At 45.2% G+C, this 23,237-nt stretch overlaps 2 protein-coding genes and 1 long non-coding RNA gene across 3 annotated transcripts in view; 2 read left to right on the top strand and 1 right to left on the bottom strand.

Moving 5' to 3' along the window:
- The first annotated feature begins 998 nt into the window (after positions 1 to 998).
- On the top strand, positions 999 to 1,406 carry LOC138364447 (piggyBac transposable element-derived protein 4-like). Its single transcript, XM_069324082.1, has one exon. It carries the CDS (start codon positions 999 to 1,001, stop codon positions 1,404 to 1,406), a length of 408 nt encoding a protein of 135 aa, XP_069180183.1.
- Positions 1,407 to 5,677: 4,271 nt separating this feature from the next.
- LOC123750633 (uncharacterized) lies at positions 5,678 to 11,993 on the top strand. Its single transcript, XR_011228395.1, has 2 exons — positions 5,678 to 6,057; positions 10,178 to 11,993. It is a non-coding gene; the product is annotated as an uncharacterized lncRNA (long non-coding RNA).
- Positions 11,994 to 16,073: 4,080 nt separating this feature from the next.
- The window catches only part of LOC123757283 (uncharacterized), a 255,142-nt gene continuing 247,978 nt past the window's right edge, over positions 16,074 to 23,237 (bottom strand). The window contains 2 exon segments of the mRNA XM_069323847.1: positions 16,074 to 17,704; positions 17,706 to 18,192. Coding sequence (XP_069179948.1) covers positions 17,177 to 17,704; positions 17,706 to 18,192 — 1,015 coding nt within the window. The 3' untranslated portion in view covers positions 16,074 to 17,176.

The raw sequence follows: 23,237 nt of genomic DNA, 5'->3' as shown, positions 1-23,237 counted from the left end.
GACGACACTGACGACAGTGTTGCCTCTACATCTACTTTCCCTGATCGCCCTACTAGTAGACAAGGTAGAAGACCTCCAACTCTTCCCCAAAGGAGATTTAGTGCCAGAAAACGCACCCGTAGTGGAGTTGCTCGTGGAGATGCTAAAAGGAGAATGGCTGAATTTGTGTGGGAGGACTGTGACATTTTTGTACTACAAAAACCTAAATTTGATGATAGTGATGTGGGAGGGCATGGGGGGTTGCACCCATGTTCCCGTACACAGGTGAAGACATGACGGAAATGGAATATTTTTGTGCATATTTTGATGAGCAGTTCATGCAACATCTGGTTGCCGAAACCAACAGATATGCTGGGCAACTTATTGAAGCTGGAATATTACAGGCTTCACGTATGATACGTTGGAAGGACACCACTGTGGTTGAGCTGTATGTGTTGTTTGCTCTATGTATGCTCCAAAAACACTCGGAGAAGCAAGTCATACAGGATTATTGGAACAAAGAAGCTGCAAAGCTGCTGTTTCATCACCTGTGTTCAACAAATACATGTCACGAGACAGGTTCCTGCTACTACTACGGTGCCTGCACTTTGAAAACCTTGAAAATTTTGATAGAAATGATCGACTTTGGAGAGTGCAAAAAGTGATCAATGATCTCAGTGGGAAATTTCGTCATTACTTTGTACCTGGACAGAATGTTGTCATTGATGAATCCCTAGTTCTTTTCAAGGGACGTCTTCTCTTCAAACAATACATCCCATCGAAATGGCACCGCTTTGGCCTCAAATTTTTTGTACTGTGCGACTGTGAAACCGGAATGGTGATCGATATGATATTATATTCTAGTACAGATGTAGACATACCCTCAGAGGATCCTCTCGGGTTTTTCTGGCAGTGTAGTGAAGACGCTAATGGAACCATTGCTGAACAAGGGGCACATTCTGTACACTGACAATTATTATACGAGCCCCTTGCTAACAAAGTTCTTCCTTGAACATAACATGGGAGTGTGTGGCACTGTAAAGACAAATAGGAGAGAAATGCCAGGTTTTGACAATAATATTGGTGTAGGTGATTGTGAACTTAGAAAATGTGACAAAATATTAGAAGTGTGTTGGAAAGACAAACGTGAAGTTAATATGTTGACAACTATTCACACTGGTGAAATGCTTGACAGTGGCAAAGTGAGGTATCGAGGTGATGGATCATTGTTCAAGCCAGATTGTATCATTGACTACAATATAAATATGAGACTTGTAGATAAATGTGACATGATGGTTGGTGCTGTTGAGTGTGTCCGCAGAACTGTAAAGTGGACAAGGAAATTCTTCTTTCATCTTGTGGACGTAACAGTGCCCCAACTGTTTCAACATGTTTATGATGAAAATGGGCAAAAAAACTTCAATTAGAGTGTTTAGTCAAGCTCCCTTGACTAAACACTCGTCGACCAGAGCGCATTTAGTTTCCAACAGACTGGCTGGTAAAGGGGCTTTTGCAATTCACAAGCCTGCCTACCTACCACCTACAGGAATTTAGGCCAAAGGCATACGTTACTGCATTATTTGCAAGCACTCAGAACGAAAACCAAGGAAGCGAAAATCTGTGTGTACCATATGTGTTGAGTGCAAAGTCCCGTTGTGTCTCATGGACTGCTTCTTTGAATATCACTCTCTTGCTAAGTACTAAGAGTGTAATACTATGTGTTACTTTGTAAATAGTGTGTGAAACTGTATATAATGTATTATTAGTGAAAGTAAAACAAGTAACATTGCAACAATAAACCTTTATTGAGGACACTTTAGTGACACATGTATATCACAGTTCCATGGAACATTATGGACGTTATACTTTATATACATTGTCAGGACACATATATACATCTGATACGATATGAAAAAACATTAGAAAGCATTGAAAATACATAGAAATAATATTTGTAAATATAATTGTGGCAACTGGCGGGTCTTGAATGGCACGCGCGACCGTGTCTGGGCGAGTCACGCACCAGCGACCAGCCCATGATTACGTCACAGCGCACCTTGTCCCCCTCCTCACGGCCAAAGTGGAATTTGACATTATTTTTTATATACACGTGTTCAGGGAAGGTAATTTATTATTTTAAAAAGAAAAAATAATTTTTTGGGAACACTTGATTTCATGCGCACCGGGGGAATTTCACAATAAACTCGACACAGCACGGTGGTTAAACAAATGCTGAGAACTAGTTCATGGAAACTGGCAGAGACTGAGATGATGATCTTCCACTGATGCTCATGGCACTGAGGGGATACTTATCAGGAGTCCCTTGGGTGTTCACCTAACTCAATAGTTTTTAGCCATGATGTGAGAAGTCCACTAACCATCTTAAGAGATAAGTTAGTCGGAAGTCCCAAAAGTGTTGTGCAGTCAAACTGTATTGATAAATTACAAGACAAGTTAAACAAAAACAGGGCTAAAGCCTTAATTCAACTTAAAGAAGCTCAAGGAAAAATGAAGGCGCAATATGATAAAAAGACAAAGCAACGACATTTTAAGGCAGGTGATAAAGTGGTGGTACTAATGGCATGAAAGGGACCAACATTGTTGCATAGGTTCCAAGGTCCTTATACAGTGATAAAGAAACTCAAGCCCACCAATTATGTAATCCAGACACCTGATCTCAAGAGAAAGGAAATAGTGTACACATAAATAAAATGAAACTAACACAGAAGGGAACTACCAATACCAACCAGGTGCTTAGTGTAACCCATGTAGATGAGAATAATGGGTAATGTGATTTTGATAATGTACCTTATTTTAGCAATGGGAAGTGGTTGGCTAATGTCAAGAAGTTGGAACATTTGTCATCAGAGCAGAAACAGAACTTGGAGCAGTTGCTGACTTCTCATGCAGACATGTTTGGCGATATTCACATCCAAACTACAGTTATTCACCATGACATCGAGGTGACAGACAACCAACCAGTCAAGTCACACCCATATAGAGTCAACCCTACCAAGTTGAATCTCATCCGGAAAAAAGTTGACTACATGCTTCAACAATGATTGGTGAGACCTAACAGCAGCAGTTGTAGTCCTTGTATTTTGGTTCCAAAGAAGGATGGAACTCACAGGTTGGTTATTGACTACCGTAAGCTAAATGTAATGACTGTTGATGATAACTTTCCAATACCTGGAGTAGATGATTGCATAGACAGTGTTGGTAAAGCCAAGTTTGCAACAAAACTAGATCTGTCAAAAAGGTATGGGCAAATTCCTTTAACACCAAGAGCACGGGAGATGAGTGCATTTATAACTGCAGATAGGTTGTATGAATTCACTGTAATACCTTTTGGGCTGAAAAATGCCCCAACAACTTTCCAGCATCTTATGAACTTAGTATTAAAAGACACACCACAATGTAGAGCATTGTCACCGGAAGTCCGTCTACTAAACGGACAACGCAATGCAAAGTTGTCGCCGAGCGAAAGTGTTAAGGGGCGATGAGGCAAGAGAGGTGGACGCCATCCTGACATGAGGGGAGGCGGATACGTTGACGACTAGACCTTGCTATCTGAGGGTTTTTCTCTGGCCGTACAGTTAGATAAGCCATCATTACTTGTTATCAGGGTTGCAAGATAGGGTAGAGTAGTAATGCAGTCTTTGGTGATGTTTTATAAGAGAGAGTCCAGGTTTCCTAGAAGTGTAAATATGTGTGTCACTGGTTGGTAGGTATAGTGGCTGTGTGCAAGGTTCCAGGTTTGGGATTGTAAGCCATAGGGTAGCCAGTGCCCACTTGGGGGTTGTATTAGTACAGCATGCCCTTAAGTTGTAAGGAATTCACATTGTTGAATATATATTATCGTGTGTGTCATATGCATATAAATTTGTGTCTTTGTACTACGCTGTTTCCCTTACTCCTTGTTTTCCCCTAGGCTCAAGTAAAATCATTTATCCCCCTAGACAACATTTAAAGGTCCACCACCACCGAATTCTTGACAGGTCTCTGAGACACAACAAAATTCTTTGACACAACCTATGACACCCACTTCTACCCAGTGCTACTCAAAACCTCCTAGCATTATGCAAGTAATGAAGAAATATGGCATATTTACCTATTACAATGATGGTATTGAATGTAGAATGTGGAAAAACATAGTATTACTCTGAAATAATCTCTGGATACGTACATAAGTACATATTCGTTTAACCACTGGACTGCGCCAACCGAGAAAACTCTGTCCGTAGGAAACTGCGCCAATGGAGAAAACTTTTTTTTATTATTTTTTTGTACCAATTCAAAATGTGTGGCCGGTTGGTTGTGTACGAAATGGACTCTTAAGGACCTCCAGTGAGAGGTAGCCATCTTGGAAAAAATGCCCAGAATGCCCAAGGGCTGCTGGCTGGGTTAGAACTGAGTGAGCAACCATGGGTGGTGCACACGCCTCTGGCTCCCAAACACCTGTCTGATGCTCTGTCGGTGTAATTCAAACCTTATTGTTTGAAGAACATAAGGGTTATGATATTTATGAAGCTAGGCACAATAAGGAACTAACACAAAGGTCGGATGCAAGTGATACAGCACCTATGAGGACGATACAGTTGTAGCTCTGAGCGCCATCCTTGCCCACCTATGCAATCTCTAATTTATATAGATAATACATAGATGAATGATTTTCTGCATTTAATGATGCATCTGGTACAAGTAGCATAGATAACCGCTTCCATGGTGGTGTTTTCCATAGATATTTTCAAGAATAGCTGAATTTCTTCCAGACTGACTGACACTCTTTGAGGCTAGCTGAATCTCTTCCTGACTGATAATTACCTAAGTGTAGTTATAGGATGAGAGCTACGCTCGTAGTGTCCCGTCTACCCAGCACTCTTGCTGGGTAGACTTTGTCATATAATGCTTTGAAACTACTGACAGTTTTGGCCCCCACCACCTTCTCACTTAACTTGTTCCTACCATCTACCACTCTGCGAAAGTGAATTTTCTTATATTTCTTTGGCATCTTTGTTTAATTAGTTTAAATCTATGACCTCTTGTTCTTGAAGTTCCAGGTCTCAGGAAATCTTCCCTGTCGATTTTATCAATTCCTGTTACTATTTTGTACGTAGTGATCATATCACCTCTTTTTCTTCTGTCTTCTAGTTTTGGCACATTTAATACCTCTAACCTCTCCTCGTAGCTCTTGCCCTTCAGTTCTGGGAGCCACTTAGTAGTATGTCTTTGCACCTTTTCCAGTTTGTTGATGTGCTTCTTAAGATATGGACACCACACAACTGCTGCATATTCTAGCTTTGGCCTAACAAAAGTCGTGAACAATTTCTTTAATATTTCGCCATCCATGTATTTAAAAGCAATTCTGAAGTTAGAAAGCATGGCATAGACTCCTCACACAACGTTCTTTATGTGATCCTCAGGAGATCCTCAGGAGATAGAGATAGTTTCTATCTACAACCACCCCTAGATCAACTCACCCATAGGTGAGTCAAATTAAGCCGCAGGCTCCACTCCTGGTGGTGCCCTTCCGTCAATTCCTTTAAGTTTCAGCTTTGCAATCATACTTCCCCCGGAACCCAAAGATTTTGGTTTCCTGGAAGCTGCCCGCCGGGTCATGGGAATAACGCCGGCGGATCGCTAGTTTGCATCGTTTATGGTTAGAACTAGAGCGGTGAATATTAGATCCAGTAATGGCCCACTGCCTTTTGACGAAAGGCGGTGGAGTTTCTGACGGGGGAAGGAAGAGACAATTGCGCATCGCGTCCCGCAGGCGTGGTGCGGCCAGCCTGGGTGGCATAAAAGGCGCGGGAAGTCAGGTCCCGCTCTCACTCCCTCTCCCGACCAGGTCCAAGATTCACGAAGCGGCTCCACGCTCAGCACCACGCCTCATCGACACGTGGGCCAGTACCCTTACCACTTCTACGTTTTGTTTACTGTGTACACGGGATTTCTCAAGCAATCGGACTCCCTCTCCGCTACTATGGTCCCACAACTGATATTCTCCGATCCTTTGGGGCCTTCCACATCCCAGGCCGGTACCGCAGGGGCCCCCTGCCCTACCCAGCAAACCCTAAGGTAAGAGAGTTTCCTGTACAAGTTAGTCAGGACTACCCCCAGTGCTGGCGTGTGTTTGCGCCGTCCCTCGCGGCCCGTTCGTTCCGCTTAGCTAGTTCCCTAGGGCCTTCCGCCTGCTTGCCTCCCTGGGGTTGCTGGCGTTCCTCCAGGTCGGGACTGGTGCGCTGGTTATCTGCGGCGACTTCATGTGGCCCGGTTTCGGTGGTCCTGTGCCCTGGGGCCCGGCCCTATTGCGTGCTCGGTGGACCATTCGTCCCAGGTGTGCCCTCCCCGGTTTGCTGTGCCCCTAGGCTTGCCCTAGGGGCCATGTTTCGCCCGCGCCTGGCCGTGCGTGCGCGGCCAGGCTCCTTCTGTGGTCTGGCATCGCCCTCTGTGGCGACGCCACGCGGCGGTTTCCGGGGTTCTGAGCCCTGGGGCCCAAGCCCGGTAGGCGGCGCCCACGTGGCTTTGAGCTCGGTGAAGCACTCGCCCCAAGGATGCCCTTCGTTTCCTTCCCCGTCCCAGGCGTTTTCCCCGGAACCTGGTTTGTTGCGCCCTCTTGGCTTGGCCCTAGGGGCCAGGGTTCGTGATGCACTTGGACGTGCGTGACCGGCCAGGTTCCCTGCGAGCGTCCTGGCGTCACCCTGGTGGCGACGCCTCCTGGCCGGGTTTTTAGTTGTCTTTGTCCCTAGGGCCCGACCCTAGGGGCCCATGCCAAGGACGGCATCACCCACGTGGCATGGAGCTCCAGGAGCGCTTGCCTTGGGCTGTGTTCGCTTCCTTCCTGTCCTTCTCCCTTTTCGCCCTCGGGCAGGAGACGCCCTTGTGGCGGCGGTGCCCCGGTGGGTAGGCCCAACACTTTCTTGTTATTGGCTGACTTGCGTCAGCCGGTGTCGTCCGGCATGTTCTTCTGATGTTGTCTGGACGGTGATGCCCTGCTTGTTCGTCCCAGTTGTTTGTCCGTCCGGTGTTGCTCGTTTTGTCCGTATCTAGGCGTTTTGCCTGGCTGGGGTAGATCAGCCTGTTCGTTCCTAGACGTTAGTCTGGCTGGTGTAGCACAGCCTGTTTGTCCCTGTAGTATGTCTGGCTGGTGTAACCCAGCCTGTTCGTCCTAGACGTTTGTCTGGCTGGTGTAGCCCAGCCTGTTCGACCTAGACGTTCGTCTGGCTGGTGTAGCCCAGCCTGTTCGTTCTAGACGTTTGTCTGGCTGGTGTAGCCCAGCCTGTTTGTCCTAGAAGTTTGTCTGGCTGGTGTAGCCCAGCCTGTTTGTCCTAGAAGTTTGTCTGGCTGGTGTTGCCCAGCGTATTCGTCCCTAGACGTCTGTCTGGCTGGTGTAGCCCAGCTTGTTCGTACTAGACGTCTGTCTGGCTGGTGTAGCCCAGCCTGTTCGTCCCTAGACGTTTGGCCGCTTGGTGTAGCCCAGCTTGTTCGTCCCAGTTGCTGTCTGGCCGGAGTAGGCCAGCTTGTTCGCCCCAGACGTTTGTCTGGCTGGTGTAGCCCAGCTCGTTTGCCCAGACGTTTGTCTGGCTGGTGTAGCCCAGCTCGTTCGCCCAGACGTTTGTCTGGCTGGTGTAGCCCAACTCGATTCGCCCCAGACGTTTGTCTGGCTGGTGTAGCCCAGCTCGATTCGCCCCAGACGTTTGTCTGGCTGGTGTAGCCCAGCTCGATTCGCCCCAGACGTTTGTCTGGCTGGTGTAGCCCAGCTCGTTCGTCCCAGACGTTTGTCTGGCTGGTGTAGCCCAGCTCGTTCGCCCCAGACGTTTGTCTGGCTGGTGTAGCCCAGCTCGTTCGCCCAGACGTTTGTCTGGCTGGTGTAGCCCAGCTCGTTCGCCCAGACGTTTGTCTGGCTCGTGTAGCCCAGCTCGTTCGTCCCAGACGTTTGTCTGGCTGGTGTAGCCCAGCTCGTTCGCCCCAGACGTTTGTCTGGCGGGTGTAGCCCAGTTCGTTCGTCCCAGACGTTTGTCTGGCTGGTTTAGCCTGCTTGTTCGTCCCAGTCGTTCGTCTGGCTGTTGAAGCCAGTCTGTTCGTCCCAGTTGTTTGCCTGGCTGGTGTAACCCAGCTTGTTCTTCCCAGTCGTTTGTCTGGCTGTTGAAGCCCAGCGTGTTCGTCCCAGTTGTTTGTCCGGTCGGTGTAGCTCAGCTTGTTTGTCCCAGTCGTTTGCCTGGCTGGTGTAGCCCAGCTTGTTCGTCTCAGCTGTTTGTCTGGCTGGCGCAGCCCTGCTTGCTCGTCACAGACGTTTTGTCTGGCCGGTGGAGCCCGGCTTGTTCGTACACGGATGTTCAGTCTCATCCGGTGATGGTGTAGCCCGATCTGTTCGTACCCAGTCGTCTGGGATGGCCGGTGTATCCCGGCTTGTTCGTACCCAGTCGTTTGGGCTGGCCGGTGTATCCCGGTTTGTTCGTCCCCAGGTGTTTGCTGGCCCCGGTGTCCCACGTTATGTTCGCCCCAGCCGTTTGGCCTGGCCGGGGTAGACCGGCCCGTTTGTACCTTGACGTCTCGTCCACTCGGTAGCCGCCTGTTGTTCCTGCACGTACACGTTCCCTCCTGTTTCCCTGTCCTGTCCTCCAGCGCAGGCGCATGCCGTCGGGCGGTCTGTCCGCTTGGGTGGGCTATGTTATGTTATTATCTTTTATTTAAGTTTCTAAATTAATTATTGCATTGTTCAGCTTAGTTATGCCTTGTATTTACTTACTATTCCTCTAGCAGCGTTAATGCAGTGTCCATTGCTGTGGGATACTCAACTAATTTTGTTTCACTTTTGAGAATATTATTGCTAGGCTAGCCATTCTCCCTTGATTATTACTGTTTTAATAACCATTCCATCCCTTGAACATTACAGTTTTACGCTATCCAAACCATACCATGCACATTACTGCTTAACCTACCATCCTATCCCTTGATTAATCCCGCTTTAAGCTACCAAATCTTCCCATGATTACCACTGTTTCTTTTATTTGTTCAGCTTATATGCAAGTACATTATATTACGGTCTTATTCTATTATTAGAATATATTATTCCCCTCCCGTTCTCACTGTTCTGTTCTACTCCTCCAGGGTAGGCGCATGCCGTAGAGCGGTCTGTCGGTTTGGGTGAGCTACGCCATGTTATCATTTATTTAAGTTCCCTAAATTATTTTATTACTTTGTTCAGCTTTCAGTTATGCCTTGTATTTACTTACTATTCCTGTTGCAGCGTTAAGGCAGTGTCCATTACCGTGGGATATGCAAATAATTTTGTTTTCACTTTTGAGACTATTATTGGTTTACTCTAGACCATCTATTCCATGAATAAGTACTGTTTAATTAACCAATCTATCCCATGAACTTTACAATTTTAATCTATCCATACTATACCATGCATATATTACTGTTCAACCTAACCATCCTATACCTTGTATAGTCCTGCTTTAATCTACCCAAATTATCCATGATTATCACTGTTTACTCTTTTATTTGTTCAGCTTAAATACAAGTATATTATATCTTTTATTTGTTCAGCTTAAATACAAGTATATTATAATACGGTCTTAAGCTATTTACTTGTTCAGTTTCAGTTTGTCTTGTATTTACTCCGCTATTTATTCTCTGTTTCTAGCACTGCTTACGCCTCATGCCTTTCTTACTGTTTTGGCCTCGCTATGTTATTTATATTATTTAAGTTTCTAAGATTAATTTGTTACATAGTCCAGCTCCAGTTATGCCCGGTATTTACTTAATAACACTGTTGCAGTGTTAAAGCAGTGTACATTTCTAGTGGGATACTCAAATAATTTTGTTTTTACTTTTGAGATTATTATTGTTTGAATTCTTCTATACTATACCACGATTAATACTGTCTTAATATAAACAAACTATACAATGAGTAATACGGTCTTTTATAACCAAACTATACCATGAATATTACTGTCCAATCTATACATGAATATTACTCTCTTAATCTATTTTAACTGCTCAGAGTTTATTACATTGGTTTTATTACGATAGCATTGGCTATGTCCGGTATTCTCAATCACTATGGACACTTAACTTTACCTTGCTTTTGTCTACTTGTGTATGTGACGGTTGCTGGTGCGGCAGCTGGGCCTCCCTGCCTGTTTTCCCCCGTTAGACCTGTCGATGCTTACTTTTTCATTTTCCGCAGTGGCGAGAAGCCGGATCACGCAGCAACTGCAACACGGAAGAGGGCTCGGGCGACGTCGCGTGAGGACAACAGCGCAGTGGGGTGAGGACGCAGCCGGCCTTCGCTTCGCCTCCCCCCCTCGGGGGCCTCCTCGGGCGGCTCTGATGTGCACGGCGACCACACTTCCCAGAGGCCACTGCCGGCAAAGCGGCGGGTGGCACAGCGTCGCAGCCTCCACCTTTTTCGGCCGACGATTGGACGACGCTGCAGGCGCCCATCGCGCAGGCTCGGGGGCCCTCTCATGTCACAAGCCTTCAGGGCATGGGAACCACCGAGGCAGACCCTGCCGCGGCTGCTACAGCCGCCCCTGCCCCCCACCTTCACCGACCGTCGCCCACGGGCCAAGGCCAGGGGGCATAAGTCGAGGCGATGTGCGAGCTCCTCCAGTTTGTCCTCCTTCCTTCCTAGTTTTGTAGCGTAGTTGCTCTGCCTCCCTGAGGTTTCCCTCGCGGCCAGCGGGCACTCGCCCTTCGGGGGGGGGTCCGGCCTGCTGGCCTGCGGGGTGGGGGTGCAGCGCCCGTCCCCAAGTGTTCCGCTGTCCGCAGCTACTACTTTGACTTTACAGACATTCTACTAGTAAGCCCTACCTTGTCAGGTAATTCCTTCCTTGGCGGCTCGGCCTCTGGCCTGGGGTTATTTTCTTCTCCAAATACATATCAGGCTTCCCCAGTCACTATGTTTTCTGCCGCCTGATTATTCTCCAGCTAGGGTTTCCCTTATGTTATGTTGTTCACTTTGGTGTCCTGTTATACTTAGTATTAGATTTGTTACATTCGCCTCACTGCTAATTCTAGACATTAGGACATTAGGTTTCTGCAGAGTTTGTTACTAGGCTATAAGATTACGTTTTACTACGGGTGTACAATTTAAGATGTTTCGTGTACTTTGCGTTAGCCACGGCTATGTTATACATTTGTTAAGTCCTATTTAAAAGCCTGTTTTACTTCTGCAGAATTATTTATCATGTCAATAAAATTACGCCCCCAAGGCTTGGTGTCTTCCTTCCCCTGATCAGAAAATGGCCCACTGCCTTTTGACGAAAGGCGGTGGAGTTTCTGACGGGGGAAGGAAGAGACAATTGCGCATCGCGTCCCGCAGGCGTGGTGCGGCCAGCCTGGGTGGCATAAAAGGCGCGGGAAGTCAGGTCCCGCTCTCACTCCCTCTCCCGACCAGGTCCAAGATTCACGAAGCGCCCACCCTCCTCCCCCTTTCTGCTGGCTGCCAGTTCTCACGGTTCTGACTACGTCAGTCGTTGTTCCTCACGTTTTCCTCCCGTTTCACTGCGGATGGGTGGGGGGGTGCAGCGCCCGTCCCCAAGTGTTCCGCTGTCCGCAGCTACTACTTTGACTTTACAGACATTCTACTAGTAAGCCCTACCTTGTCAGGTAATTCCTTCCTTGGCGGCTCGGCCTCTGGCCTGGGGTTATTTTCTTCTCCAAATACATATCAGGCTTCCCCAGTCACTATGTTTTCTGCCGCCTGATTATTCTCCAGCTAGGGTTTCCCTTATGTTATGTTGTTCACTTTGGTGTCCTGTTATACTTAGTATTAGATTTGTTACATTCGCCTCACTGCTAATTCTAGACATTAGGACATTAGGTTTCTGCAGAGTTTGTTACTAGGCTATAAGATTACGTTTTACTACGGGTGTACAATTTAAGATGTTTCGTGTACTTTGCGTTAGCCACGGCTATGTTATACATTTGTTAAGTCCTATTTAAAAGCCTGTTTTACTTCTGCAGAATTATTTATCATGTCAATAAAATTACGCCCCCAAGGCTTGGTGTCTTCCTTCCCCTGATCAGAAATTGACGGAACATCCCCTTCCCTCATTCTTGTACTCACCTAGTTGTGCTTGCGGGGGTTGAGCTCTGGCTCTTTGGTCCCGCCTCTCAACCGTCAATCAACAGGTGTACAGGTTCCTGAGCCTATTGGGCTCTATCATATCTACACTTGAAACTGTGTATGGAGTCAGCCTCCACCACATCGCTTCCTAATGCATTCCATTTATTAACCACTCTGACACTAAAAAAGTTCTTTCTAATATCTCTGTGGCTCATTTGGGCACTCAGTTTCCACCTGTGTCCCCTAGTGCGTGTGCCCCTTTTGTTAAACAGCCTGTCTTTATCAACCCTGTCGATTCCCTTGAGAATCTTGAATGTGGTGATCATGTCCCCCCTAACTCTTCTGTCTTCCAATGAAGTGAGGTTTAATTCCCGTAGTCTCTCCTCGTAGCTCATACCTCTCAGCTCGGGTACTAGTCTGGTGGCAAACCTTTGAACCTTTTCCAGTTTAGTCTTATGCTTGACTAGATATGGACTCCATGCTGGAGCCGCATACTCCAGGATTGGTCTGACATATGTGGTATATAATGTTCTGAAAGATTCCTTACACAAGTTTCTAAAGGCCGTTCTTATGTTAGCCAACCTGGCATATGCTGATGATGTTATCTTCTTGATATGAGCTTCAGGGGACAGGTCTGGCATGATATCAACCCCCAGGTCCTTCTCTCTCTCTGACTCTTGAAGTATTTCATCTCCCAAATACCAAATCTTGTGGCCTGCTTGACGTGTTGATACATGAATGTCTCCAAGATGAGGTTTACAAATCTGCCACTCTTTGAGGCTAGCTGAATCTCTTCTTGTGTGGGACCTTACAAAGCGATCTATTGAAGACTACCTTACAAATTGAGCTTTTCCTATAATCTTATCAATACTACCTTATGCTTTACAAGCTTGGCTACATACCACCTACAAGTACTAAAGCCAAGAGTGTATGTGAGTACATTACTTGCAAGCACACAGAACGAAGAAACAGGAAGGGAAAATCTATCTGTATCGGTGCAACCAGGGCGAAGTCGCGCTGTGCACCATGGACTACTTCGTTCATTATTATTCACTTCTGAAGTACTGAGTGTGTAATACAGTGTGTTACTGTGCAAATAATGTGTGAAACTGTACATATTGTAGTTTTGGTGAATTTTTAACAAGTAATATTGCTACAATAAACATTTATTGTGGACACATTACTGACACATGTATCACAGTTGCATGGAACATTATGAACATTCTACTGTATACATATTGTAAAGGACACAAATATGCATCATATACGATAAAAAAACAAATAAAACTGCATTGGAAATACATAGAACAAATAATTGAAAGTGTATTTGTGGCAACACCTAGTACAGTGGCACCTCGACTTACGATAATTTCGAGTTACAATGTAAATTTCATCGAAAAATGTGACTCGACATCCGATGGTGTCGTCGACTTCCGATATTTATTGGTAATCGTTCGGGTCGACCGAGCGTGTGGTTCCCAGTCACGCGGCTGACCTGCCTCAGTTTACTACAGCTGCCCGCTTAGTGACGATCGCGCCTATAGGAAATTTCGCGTTTGTGGTGATTTTTTGCATTTTGAACATTAAAGTAATTATTATATATCATGCCACGAGTCCCAGGAAAGTCAGTGATAGGGATAAACATATGAAAACCCATGTAAGGATGACCATAGAGCAGAAACAAGAGTACAGAATGTCTCTTCCTCAACAATTAAGAAAATGTGTGCAGCATGGGAAGAATTGCAAACCTTTGCTGAAACGACTCACCCAAATCAAGCTGCAGTAGGCCGTTGCCTTAATCTATTCAATGACACTGTGATGCATCATTACAGACAAATGTTAGAACGAAGACAACCACAACCAGGTCCTAGTGGTATTCAGGCAAAACGTAGGAGACAGAGTACCCCAGAGAAAACATCAATGCCTGATGTGATAATGGAAGGGAACTCCCCTTCCAAACAGCAACAACTCTCCTCCTCCCAACTCATCACCATCTTCCATACACCATCAAGAGCCCTCCATAAAGGTAAGATTAACTTAGGTACTGTATTGTAGTTAGAAAAAAACATTGTATTCAGTATAAAATGTATTTGTATGGTAATACTTTGGAGGGTGGGGAATGGATTAATTCAATTCCCTTTATTTCTTATGGGAAAAATCGCTTTGACTTACGATATTTTGAGTTACGATCCGTCTCTGGGAACGGATTAGCATCGTAAGTCGAGGCCCCATTGTACTTGAATGACCCGCGCGACCTTGTCTGGGAGCTTCACAAACGGGCAACCACCCCTGATGATGTCACAGCGCATCTTGTCCATGTCCCCACAGCCCTGGGAGCTTCACGAACGGGCAACCACCCCTGATGATGTCACAGCGTACCTTGTCCATGCCCCAATAGCCTTGGGAGCTTCACACACGGGCAACCACCCCTGATGATGTCACAGCGCACCTTGTCCATGTCCCCACAGCCCTGGGAGCTTCACGCACGGGCAACCACCCCTGATGATGTCACAGCGCACCTTGTCCATGTCCCCACAGCCCTGGGAGCTTCACGCACGGGCAACCACCCCTGATGATGTCACAGCGCACCTTGTCCATGTCCCCACAGCCCTGGGAGCTTCACGCACGGGCAATCACCCCTGATGATGTCACAGCGCACCTTGTCCATGTCCCCACAGCCCTGGGAGCTTCACGCACAGGCAACCACCCCTGATGATGTCACAGCGCACCTTGTCCATGTCCCCACAGCCCTGGGAGCTTCACGCACGGGCAATCACCCCTGATGATGTCACAGCGCACCTTGTCCATGTCCCCACAGCCCTGGGAGCTTCACGCACGGGCAATCACCCCTGATGATGTCACAGCGCACCTTGTCCATGTCCCCACAGCCGAAGTATGTGGAATTTGGTTTTTATTTTTACATAGACATGTTCAGGGAAGGGAATTTATCATTTTACAAAGAAAAAATAATTTTTTGGGAACACTTAATTTCATGCGCATGGGAAATTTCACAATAAACTCAGCGCATCACAGTGGTTAAGTAGCAAACGCATACCAGGGAATAACCTTCAGCATCTATTTAACAAAACCATTGTCCTATGGAGTTGATTTTATTTCCAAACACATAATTTTAATAAATATTAAATGTTTTCTGGCTATTTATGCTAAATATTATTGTAAATCTGCATTCTTGTAGTTAATATCATTAATTAAATTTGAGCAGAGAAGTGTGATGTGTGTACAGGAGGCTGATATACCAGCAAACACTCTCCAGGCAACAATGTCTCTTTGATAAGTCGCTCCACTATATTGTTGCTTGGATCATTGACTTTCTTTGGAGTCTACTGCTACCTAGTTTCATTTAATTTCTTTATCAAAGGATACTTTTTAAGAGTAAAAATATGTTTTTTCATGTTCTACATTTAGCACCAACATTATAATGAGTAAATATATTATATTTATTCATTACTTACGTAATGCTACGAAACTTTGGGTAGCTTTGAGTAGATTTGGGGAGCTTTGGGTAATTACACAAACCGATCCTTGGTAACTACAAAGATAGCATGAGTTTTAGCAGTACTGTACAGGGGTCCTGATACTTAACACTTTACAAATGGGGATCACAGTTAATAAGGTATAGACCATGTGTTACACAAATCTGAGTGAAAGAATCAAAGTAACACAAACAAGTCACCTACACACAGAGTTCTATAAATAAACTTAATTTAAAACTGCCTATCAATAACTTATACAGTGAAGAAGCACCACTATAGCATGTATGGGGTACAATGCACTTATCGTTATTGTAGGAGACTGCCACACATCACACAATCGATGATTGGACTAGTTTTCCAACCCAAAACCAAGTGGACGAGACAGCTCGCACATCTGTGTCCAACCACCCAGTTCCAATAATGATTCATACACACACGTGTTTTATACACATCTCCCAATAGTTCATTTATATGTCTTATAAAGTTCCAGTCCTGTTTTTCAACATTTAACACTGTTGTTTCTATATATTTTCCAGCACTCAATATACTTTTTAAACATGCATTTTCTTTGCTGTTTACATTGTTTTGGGGATGACACTTTTCTGCTATGACAACACTCCTCGCATGTGTAGAACTGGCTATTGTACTGATGGGGATTCTAAATGTAAGAATTCCAAACTGTTTTTCTACATTTAACACGGCTGTTTCTGTCTCTCTCCTGGGTTACACCCTTCACAAGGGTCTCTCTTACAGTGCTGCCTCCTTGCCTGCAGGGTGGGTTCCATGGGCTGGTTCAGCTTTGTGTTACGGTTCTCTGATTCTGCCAGTTTTGTCACTGCTGGGACCTTCAGGTTTTGGCCTGTCTGTCCTTCATAAGCTTATTTTACCTGCTATCTCTTCAGTTTTTCGGGTTCATTCCTGTTGCACCCTCCTTCCCCATCACTTTGGTTGTTCTCAGACACCTTGGCTCTGAGGTGAGGTTTTGTGCTCTGTGCTCACCTCACATCCCAGGATTATTGGTCGGGTTAACACCTTTAGGATCACTGCTGGGGATGAGTGTTACTTCTTTGCTGTGGGCTCTACTGGGGATTATTCTTCCTCCAAGCTCCATTGTGGCAGCACCTGGTGGTTCGTTCACTGTGCTGTAGGGGGTCAATTCAGTATTTGCCCCACTGGAGCTAGGCTCTTCATGTGGCTCAGCTTCTCATGATTTGGTGCTCTGTACAGTTCCTGTGCAAGGTGTGTTCCACATTCTTGTGAATTGTTTATCATGCATCTGTCCCTTTTCCACAAAGCGGACCATTCAAGATGAGTCTTTCTCTTTTCTGTGCGAGGTTTTCAGTTGCCCTGAGAAGGACCTCTTTGCGTTGGCCAGGTTCCCATCCACAGTGGACCAACAAGATGCCTATAATTGTTGTTACTGAATACTGAGACACACTCTCAATGATACAGCTTCAAGGGCTCACCAAGAAAGGGTTATTTCATTTCATTCAAGCTTTTTTTTTTTAGTTTCAACTGACTGGATACAAACTACTTTTTCCTATCATCTCTTTAATCAATTCCTGAAGGGGTGGCTTCAGGAAAAATGTTCTTCAATCTTTGAAATGTACACATGCTTATCTTACTCAGAGTTGCTAACTCCATCATAGGATGGGAAGCTCCCAGAGCCATCATTCTTTGCCTTCAGTGAGGACTGGTGAGAGTTGGAGTTCTCTGAAGAAATATCCCTGGAAGGCCCCTTACTAACATGATCAGATGTGATGGATTCATCACCCTCACAAGCACTAGACTGATCACTATTGCTAATATCAGAACTGTCAGGAATGTTTTCTGATGATGCATTATGGTTAACATTTGAACCGACAGAATACTTGTGCTTAACACATTTATTTTGAAATAATGATGAATGATAGGTTACAAAAGGTGAACCAATCTGAGTTTCCTTATCTCTCACTAGTGCAGTTGCTAAAGTCTGCTCTTGTCTTGTCTGAGTGGTGGCAAATGACTTATTTACTCTTGCATTTTCCTGTCTTAAATTTGATGACATAGGCTTACTTTCAGTTTCTCTTGAAATTTTTTCAACTATATCATTTTCCAAAGACAGGTGAGGATTCTGACCCAACATTTCCAGAACTTGATGTATGTCCCGAAGCACCAATTTCTGTGACTTCACGTGGCTTGATGAAACCCCGTTTCACGAGAGAGGCCCAAAATTCTTCTTTCTGACACTGCAGTTGGTTTTTAATGCTTTCCTCACCATGTAAGTTGCCTTCTAAATTAGTAGCAGCTGTCTGTTTTTCAATTTGAATGCCAGCTTCAAATTCCTTTTCAGCCATGGATGCTCCAACATCACTAACATAGTGATTAGCTGATAATTTAAAATTGGTAATACTGTCCACAGTCCTTTGAGGAATAATATTATTTTTATGGAAAGTTATTTCTTTGGGAGATCTCATGGGTGCATCATGTTTGAAGGTATTGTAGTTACTATCTCCTAAGGTTGACATAACTTGTTTTGCTTTCTGTATGGCAGTTTCCAGACTAACATCCAATGATGAGTGCTGCGTCTCCATCCTTAATGACACTTCTGAAACTATTTCCTGTGTTTTCCTATGTTCCTCTTCAATTTTACATACCCTGCAAAGTATTGAATACAGAAATTACAATCAGCCTAAATACTAAATCTCTGAGTTTACTTAATTAATGTGTTGAAAAAGATATAGAGATACAATCACAGGCAGTGAGTGAACATATTCAAAATATCAAGAAAAGTATTGGTTTCTAAATACAGTATTATATAACTGCGAGCGCTAATATTATGCCTATAATCTTATCTTATGGTAAGCCATTATTATATAATTGCGAGCATTAATATAAGCCTATACTCTTATCTTATGGTAAACCATCATTATATAATTGCGAGCAGTAATATTATGCCTATAATCTGATCTTCTGGTTAACCATTCTTATTAATGATTATAGTTTTCAGTTGTACTTGGAAATCATAATGGTTGTATCTGGACAGAAGTGAAAATGACACTGAAGGAAATCATTTAAATAAAATTTGTTTTGTTGGGAGACAGGAAGCCAGTATATGTAGAGATGTTAGGCTCATATCAGGGTCCACCCCACTCCCCACGTTGCATCTCCACAATTAACTAACTTCCAGGAACCAATTTTCTGGTAGGTGAACAGAGGCATTAGGTGAAACGAAAAGTACCCAACTATTTGTCCCATCTGGGATTTCTGACTGTGAGTTAAGAACGAACCAAACTGTACTAAATTTAAAATGATAGCTAAGCAATTTGTTTACATTCACAGTACATTATAAATTGGTGCTCTACACTTTTATCATCTCTGCACAGCTCTCTCATTATCAACATTATAATATTCTATTATATCCAGGCCACCTAGACTTTCATTAAGGAAAAAAGAAAAATCATCATCAATGTATATCCTTCAATTTATTCCTGCAGAGTCCTTCATGTATATCTAGGATGCAATTGTTTCCATTCTGCCCTCAACCTGGTGTTTGAAGATTGCAATGACACAAGACAGTCTTGTTTAAGGTTAAATAACACATTTCTTTCTAGAGTTAAAAAGAAATATGTCTGCAGTGAGCCCATGTAAGAAACAACCAGCATTGAATGTAATGAAACACCATTTTCTGGGTGTGCCCCGGAGGCTCCCTGGAGCTTATCGGGCTAATGTGTTTTTATATTAGACCGGGACATTAGCTATGGAGTTCGGATCTACCAGGGACCACGATCCAGAACCTGGCCTCTTCAGAGAGGTTTCAGGGAGCAATGGCCTTGGAAAACCCCCTTGTGGTTGGGGGTTTTCCTTATTTGCCATTGACCGGGGTTTGGCACCCAGAAAGGTAGGCATAACAAAACAAACCCCACATGGTAAGAAACTAAAAACAAAAACCGAACAGAGAGGTAGAACTCCCTTCAATCCCAAGGAAACAAGCAAACATCACACTCTACTGCCGCGCAACACATCCGCGCAGCCCTTTCCTTCCCAAGAGGGGGAGGGGGGACCCCGGACCATACCGGGCCGGCTGCATAGCACTCAAGTTCGGAAGCTAAGCTTCAACCAATGTGAAAAAATCACCAACCGGTGGGAGGGAGTGGTTGCCAGGGAGCCTCTGTGGCTCACCCAAAAAATGGTCTTTCATTACATTCAACGCTGGTTTTCTGAGGAGCCTCTGCGGCTCCCTGGAGCTACATACCCAAAGAGAAGGAAAAAGAGGAACTTACCCAGGAGCCGGCTGCCACAAACTCCTCAACTCGAAGTTGAGACAACTGGCTGCAACCTGCGACCCAAAGCAACACAAGAATGCCCAGGAGCAGGCATGTTCACCAAATAACAGGCAGCCAAGACCCTGTTCAATCTCCAAAATCCCTGCGCCGAATATTAGCCCAAGACATGTTACAAAACACAGCAGCCAAAGCTGCAAACTTCCGGACATCATGGGCACGAGGATAGACTGCAGGCTGGCTAGCCTTAATAACCCTGCGGATGATCTGGGAGCCCCGAGCCCTGGAACAAGGAACGAGGGAAACCGGATCAACCCAAGGCGCATCCCCAGCCGCCATAGCCGAGGCGTGCAGGGAACTGCGAAGAGCTGCAACCAGACACAACACATGATGCACCCCCCAGCCGAAACTAACCAAGCATCAATAACCCAAGGATCCCTCCGGAAAGCAGCCGTTTTAATCTTCGCCAGAAAAGACGGAGAAGGCTGCAAACGTACAAACCTACCACCAGGACCAAAAGAGCAGAAACCCCTGCACCGGAGGACAACATGAAGCTCCCCAACCCGACCCCCAGAGGACAATGCCAACAAAAACAGAGCCTTGAAAAAACAATCTTGAACCGAAGGGGCCACCACTAACCGACGAGAAGAAAGATAAGGGAGCACACTGTCCAAAGACCAGGATGGCTCAGGTGGTGCATGAGCAGGCCGGAGGTGAAACAAAGCACGAGAAAGCTTACCGAACAAGAACCACCGGAGAACAGTCCGAATGGAGCCTGATGGTTGAGCCCCAAGTGACCCGAGCCCTCCAAAGTGCAAACCAGACTGCCGCGAACTCCCAAACTGTGCTGTGAGCCCGATGGAAGGACAAACCCCAACATCCCTGGCTGGCCTGGTGAGCATTGGTCTCAAAGTAACAGTTGAGAGACGATGTGTCCGTGAACACATCGAGTGAATGCTTGAGAAGGCGCCAAGGCACCGAACCCCGAAAACCCCGAATAGGAGGCCGGTGACACAGCAACCAACATAAGGCCCCCGGAGGATGAACTCAACGATCATGAGAGAGGCAGAAGGGGCATTCCCGAAGGAACCCAAACAGAAGCCAAAGCCAAACCCAACCTGGCGGGTAGACCAGCACAACGAAGTTCAGACTCCTGCACAACTGTTCGAGCAGCCACCGAGTGACCCGGGACGCCCTCAGAAACATCTGAAGGCGGGACCACAGCCGCAGCAACGCCTCTGGAGGGAGAGACAAGGAAGGGATCCAAGAGTCCCAAACAAGACCCAGCCAGGTCTGAACCTGGGACGGAACCAGATGGGACTTCCTCCAGTTCACTAGGAACCTGAACCCGGCAAGCTGGAGAAAGAACCACACCAATGGAGAGCAGACAAGCGGACTGACTGAGAGCCCACACCAGCCATTCATCGAGGTAGGCCAAAACCTACCCTACCTAAGAGAAACGCATAAGTCGAACGATATCAAATGTATCTGAGTCACCAAGAATGCTATCGAGGGAAAAGCGACAGCGGGGGATGGTAGGAAAACAAGATACATGCTCGTCCCAGAAGTCAGGACATTCAACAACGATATGCACAACCATAAGAGGGACAATGCAATTTGGACAATAAGGAGCAGGTTGGTGCTCCATCAAGTGACCATGAGATAATTTTAATTTAACACTTTCACCCACCGATGACTAAGCATAGAGTCAAAAGTTTACTAGTTCAATACTCACTGATCACTAAGGATGGCGTCAAAAATTAAAAACATGTCGTTTTGTGAAAACCGCAGTTTTGGACATTATATGCATATACACTTGTAGGGATTTTCATTGCGAACACATTGATACCAAAATGAAAGACCTAGGATGAGAATTGAGGTAATAAAGTTGAAAGGAGTAAACACATATTATTGCTCTCTATTAGCGCTCACTGGGGTAACGCACCATCACTTTCTCTGTTTGCTGTGGGTGGTACGTCGGGTTTTTGGACTATATATATATTTACATATACAGCTATTGCGAACACAATGATACAAAAGTGAAAGACCTAAGACGAGAATTGAGGTGACCAAAGTGAAAAAAGTGTACACATTTCATTGCTCTTTAGCGCTCCCGTGTAACTCTCTCTCACTTTGTCTGCTTTGTGCGGGTGGTACGCCGGGCTTTCGAACTTCACATGCATTTAATCATGCAGAGAATTCTATTGCGAATACATTGATATCAAATTGGAAAACCTAGGATGAGAATTAAGTGTGTGTTTGACGCTCACTGATATGTTCCAGCGTTGTTTTATATTTGTCGTTATTCTAACTTACGCTTTGTTGATATTTTTTACCTATGGGCACATAGAACATTCTATTGCGAACACATTGACATAAAAATGAATGACGTACATAAAAAATTAATGTCATGAGAGTGAAATAAGTATAAACTTTCAAAGCGCCGTGCGTCGTCCCGTCACCGATACCGGAAAACAATTTCACCACTTCCCACACTCTTGCGGGCGGGCTGCATCATTATTCTACGCTTATATTCATATCACCGTGTTGGGAATTTCATTGCGAGTCTATTGATACCAAAATTAACGCTGTAGAACAAGTGTGGAGGTGATTACAATCCCAAGAGTAAAAACATTTTGTTGCTGATGGGCGCTCACGGCGAGTCATCTACGTAGTTATTTATTTGGTGCTGGTATCCCTATATGTTTCGTGACTTATTTTACTGATGTTCTTCTAGAGAATTTTATTGCGTGACAAAGTTAAAAAGAATATACACTTCTCAGTATTACCGCGCTCTCTAACGGTCGGCCTGGTGCTCCTCCCTGCTCTCATCACATCAGTGGGTGGAGTGCGCCACTGTTTTTGACAATATATGCATATACTCCTGTTGGGAATTTTATTGTGAACACAATGATACCAAAATGAAAGACCTAGGATGAAAATTGAGATGACCAAAGTTAAAGGAGAGAACACATTTTATCACTCTAGTGCGCTCCCGGGTAACTTTCTCTCACTTTCTCTGTTTGCTGCGGGTGGTAAGCCGGACTTTTTTAGTTTATTTGCTTTGAGTTCTGTAGAGCATTCTATTGCGAACACAGTGATACAAAATTGAAAAACCTAGGACAAGAATTAAGGTGACAAAGTTTAAAAGAATCTACACTTTTCAGTATTACCGCACGCTCCCGCGAGCTCCAGCGGTTTTCCAAAACCACTAGGGTAGGAGAAATGCTTGCTCGCCCAAAGCGCGAAAGTGTTAATTAAGTGAGTATGGCCAATATGCAACCTCACCAGAGCCGTTTCCCATCGCCGGCTGCGGTGGAAGGAGGACGGCCACGAGGACACACAACTTTTAAGAGTACGCAGTTTGTTACCAATAACAGAAGACCAACAAGCCTGCCAACTGGTAAGGACGAAGGAATG

Source organism: Procambarus clarkii, chromosome 13, assembly GCF_040958095.1.
Source record: "Procambarus clarkii isolate CNS0578487 chromosome 13, FALCON_Pclarkii_2.0, whole genome shotgun sequence".
Classification (NCBI taxonomy): Eukaryota; Metazoa; Arthropoda; class Malacostraca; order Decapoda; family Cambaridae; genus Procambarus; species Procambarus clarkii.
The sequence above is the reverse complement of the archived record's forward strand: the minus strand, read 5'-3'. Positions and strand labels throughout refer to the sequence as shown.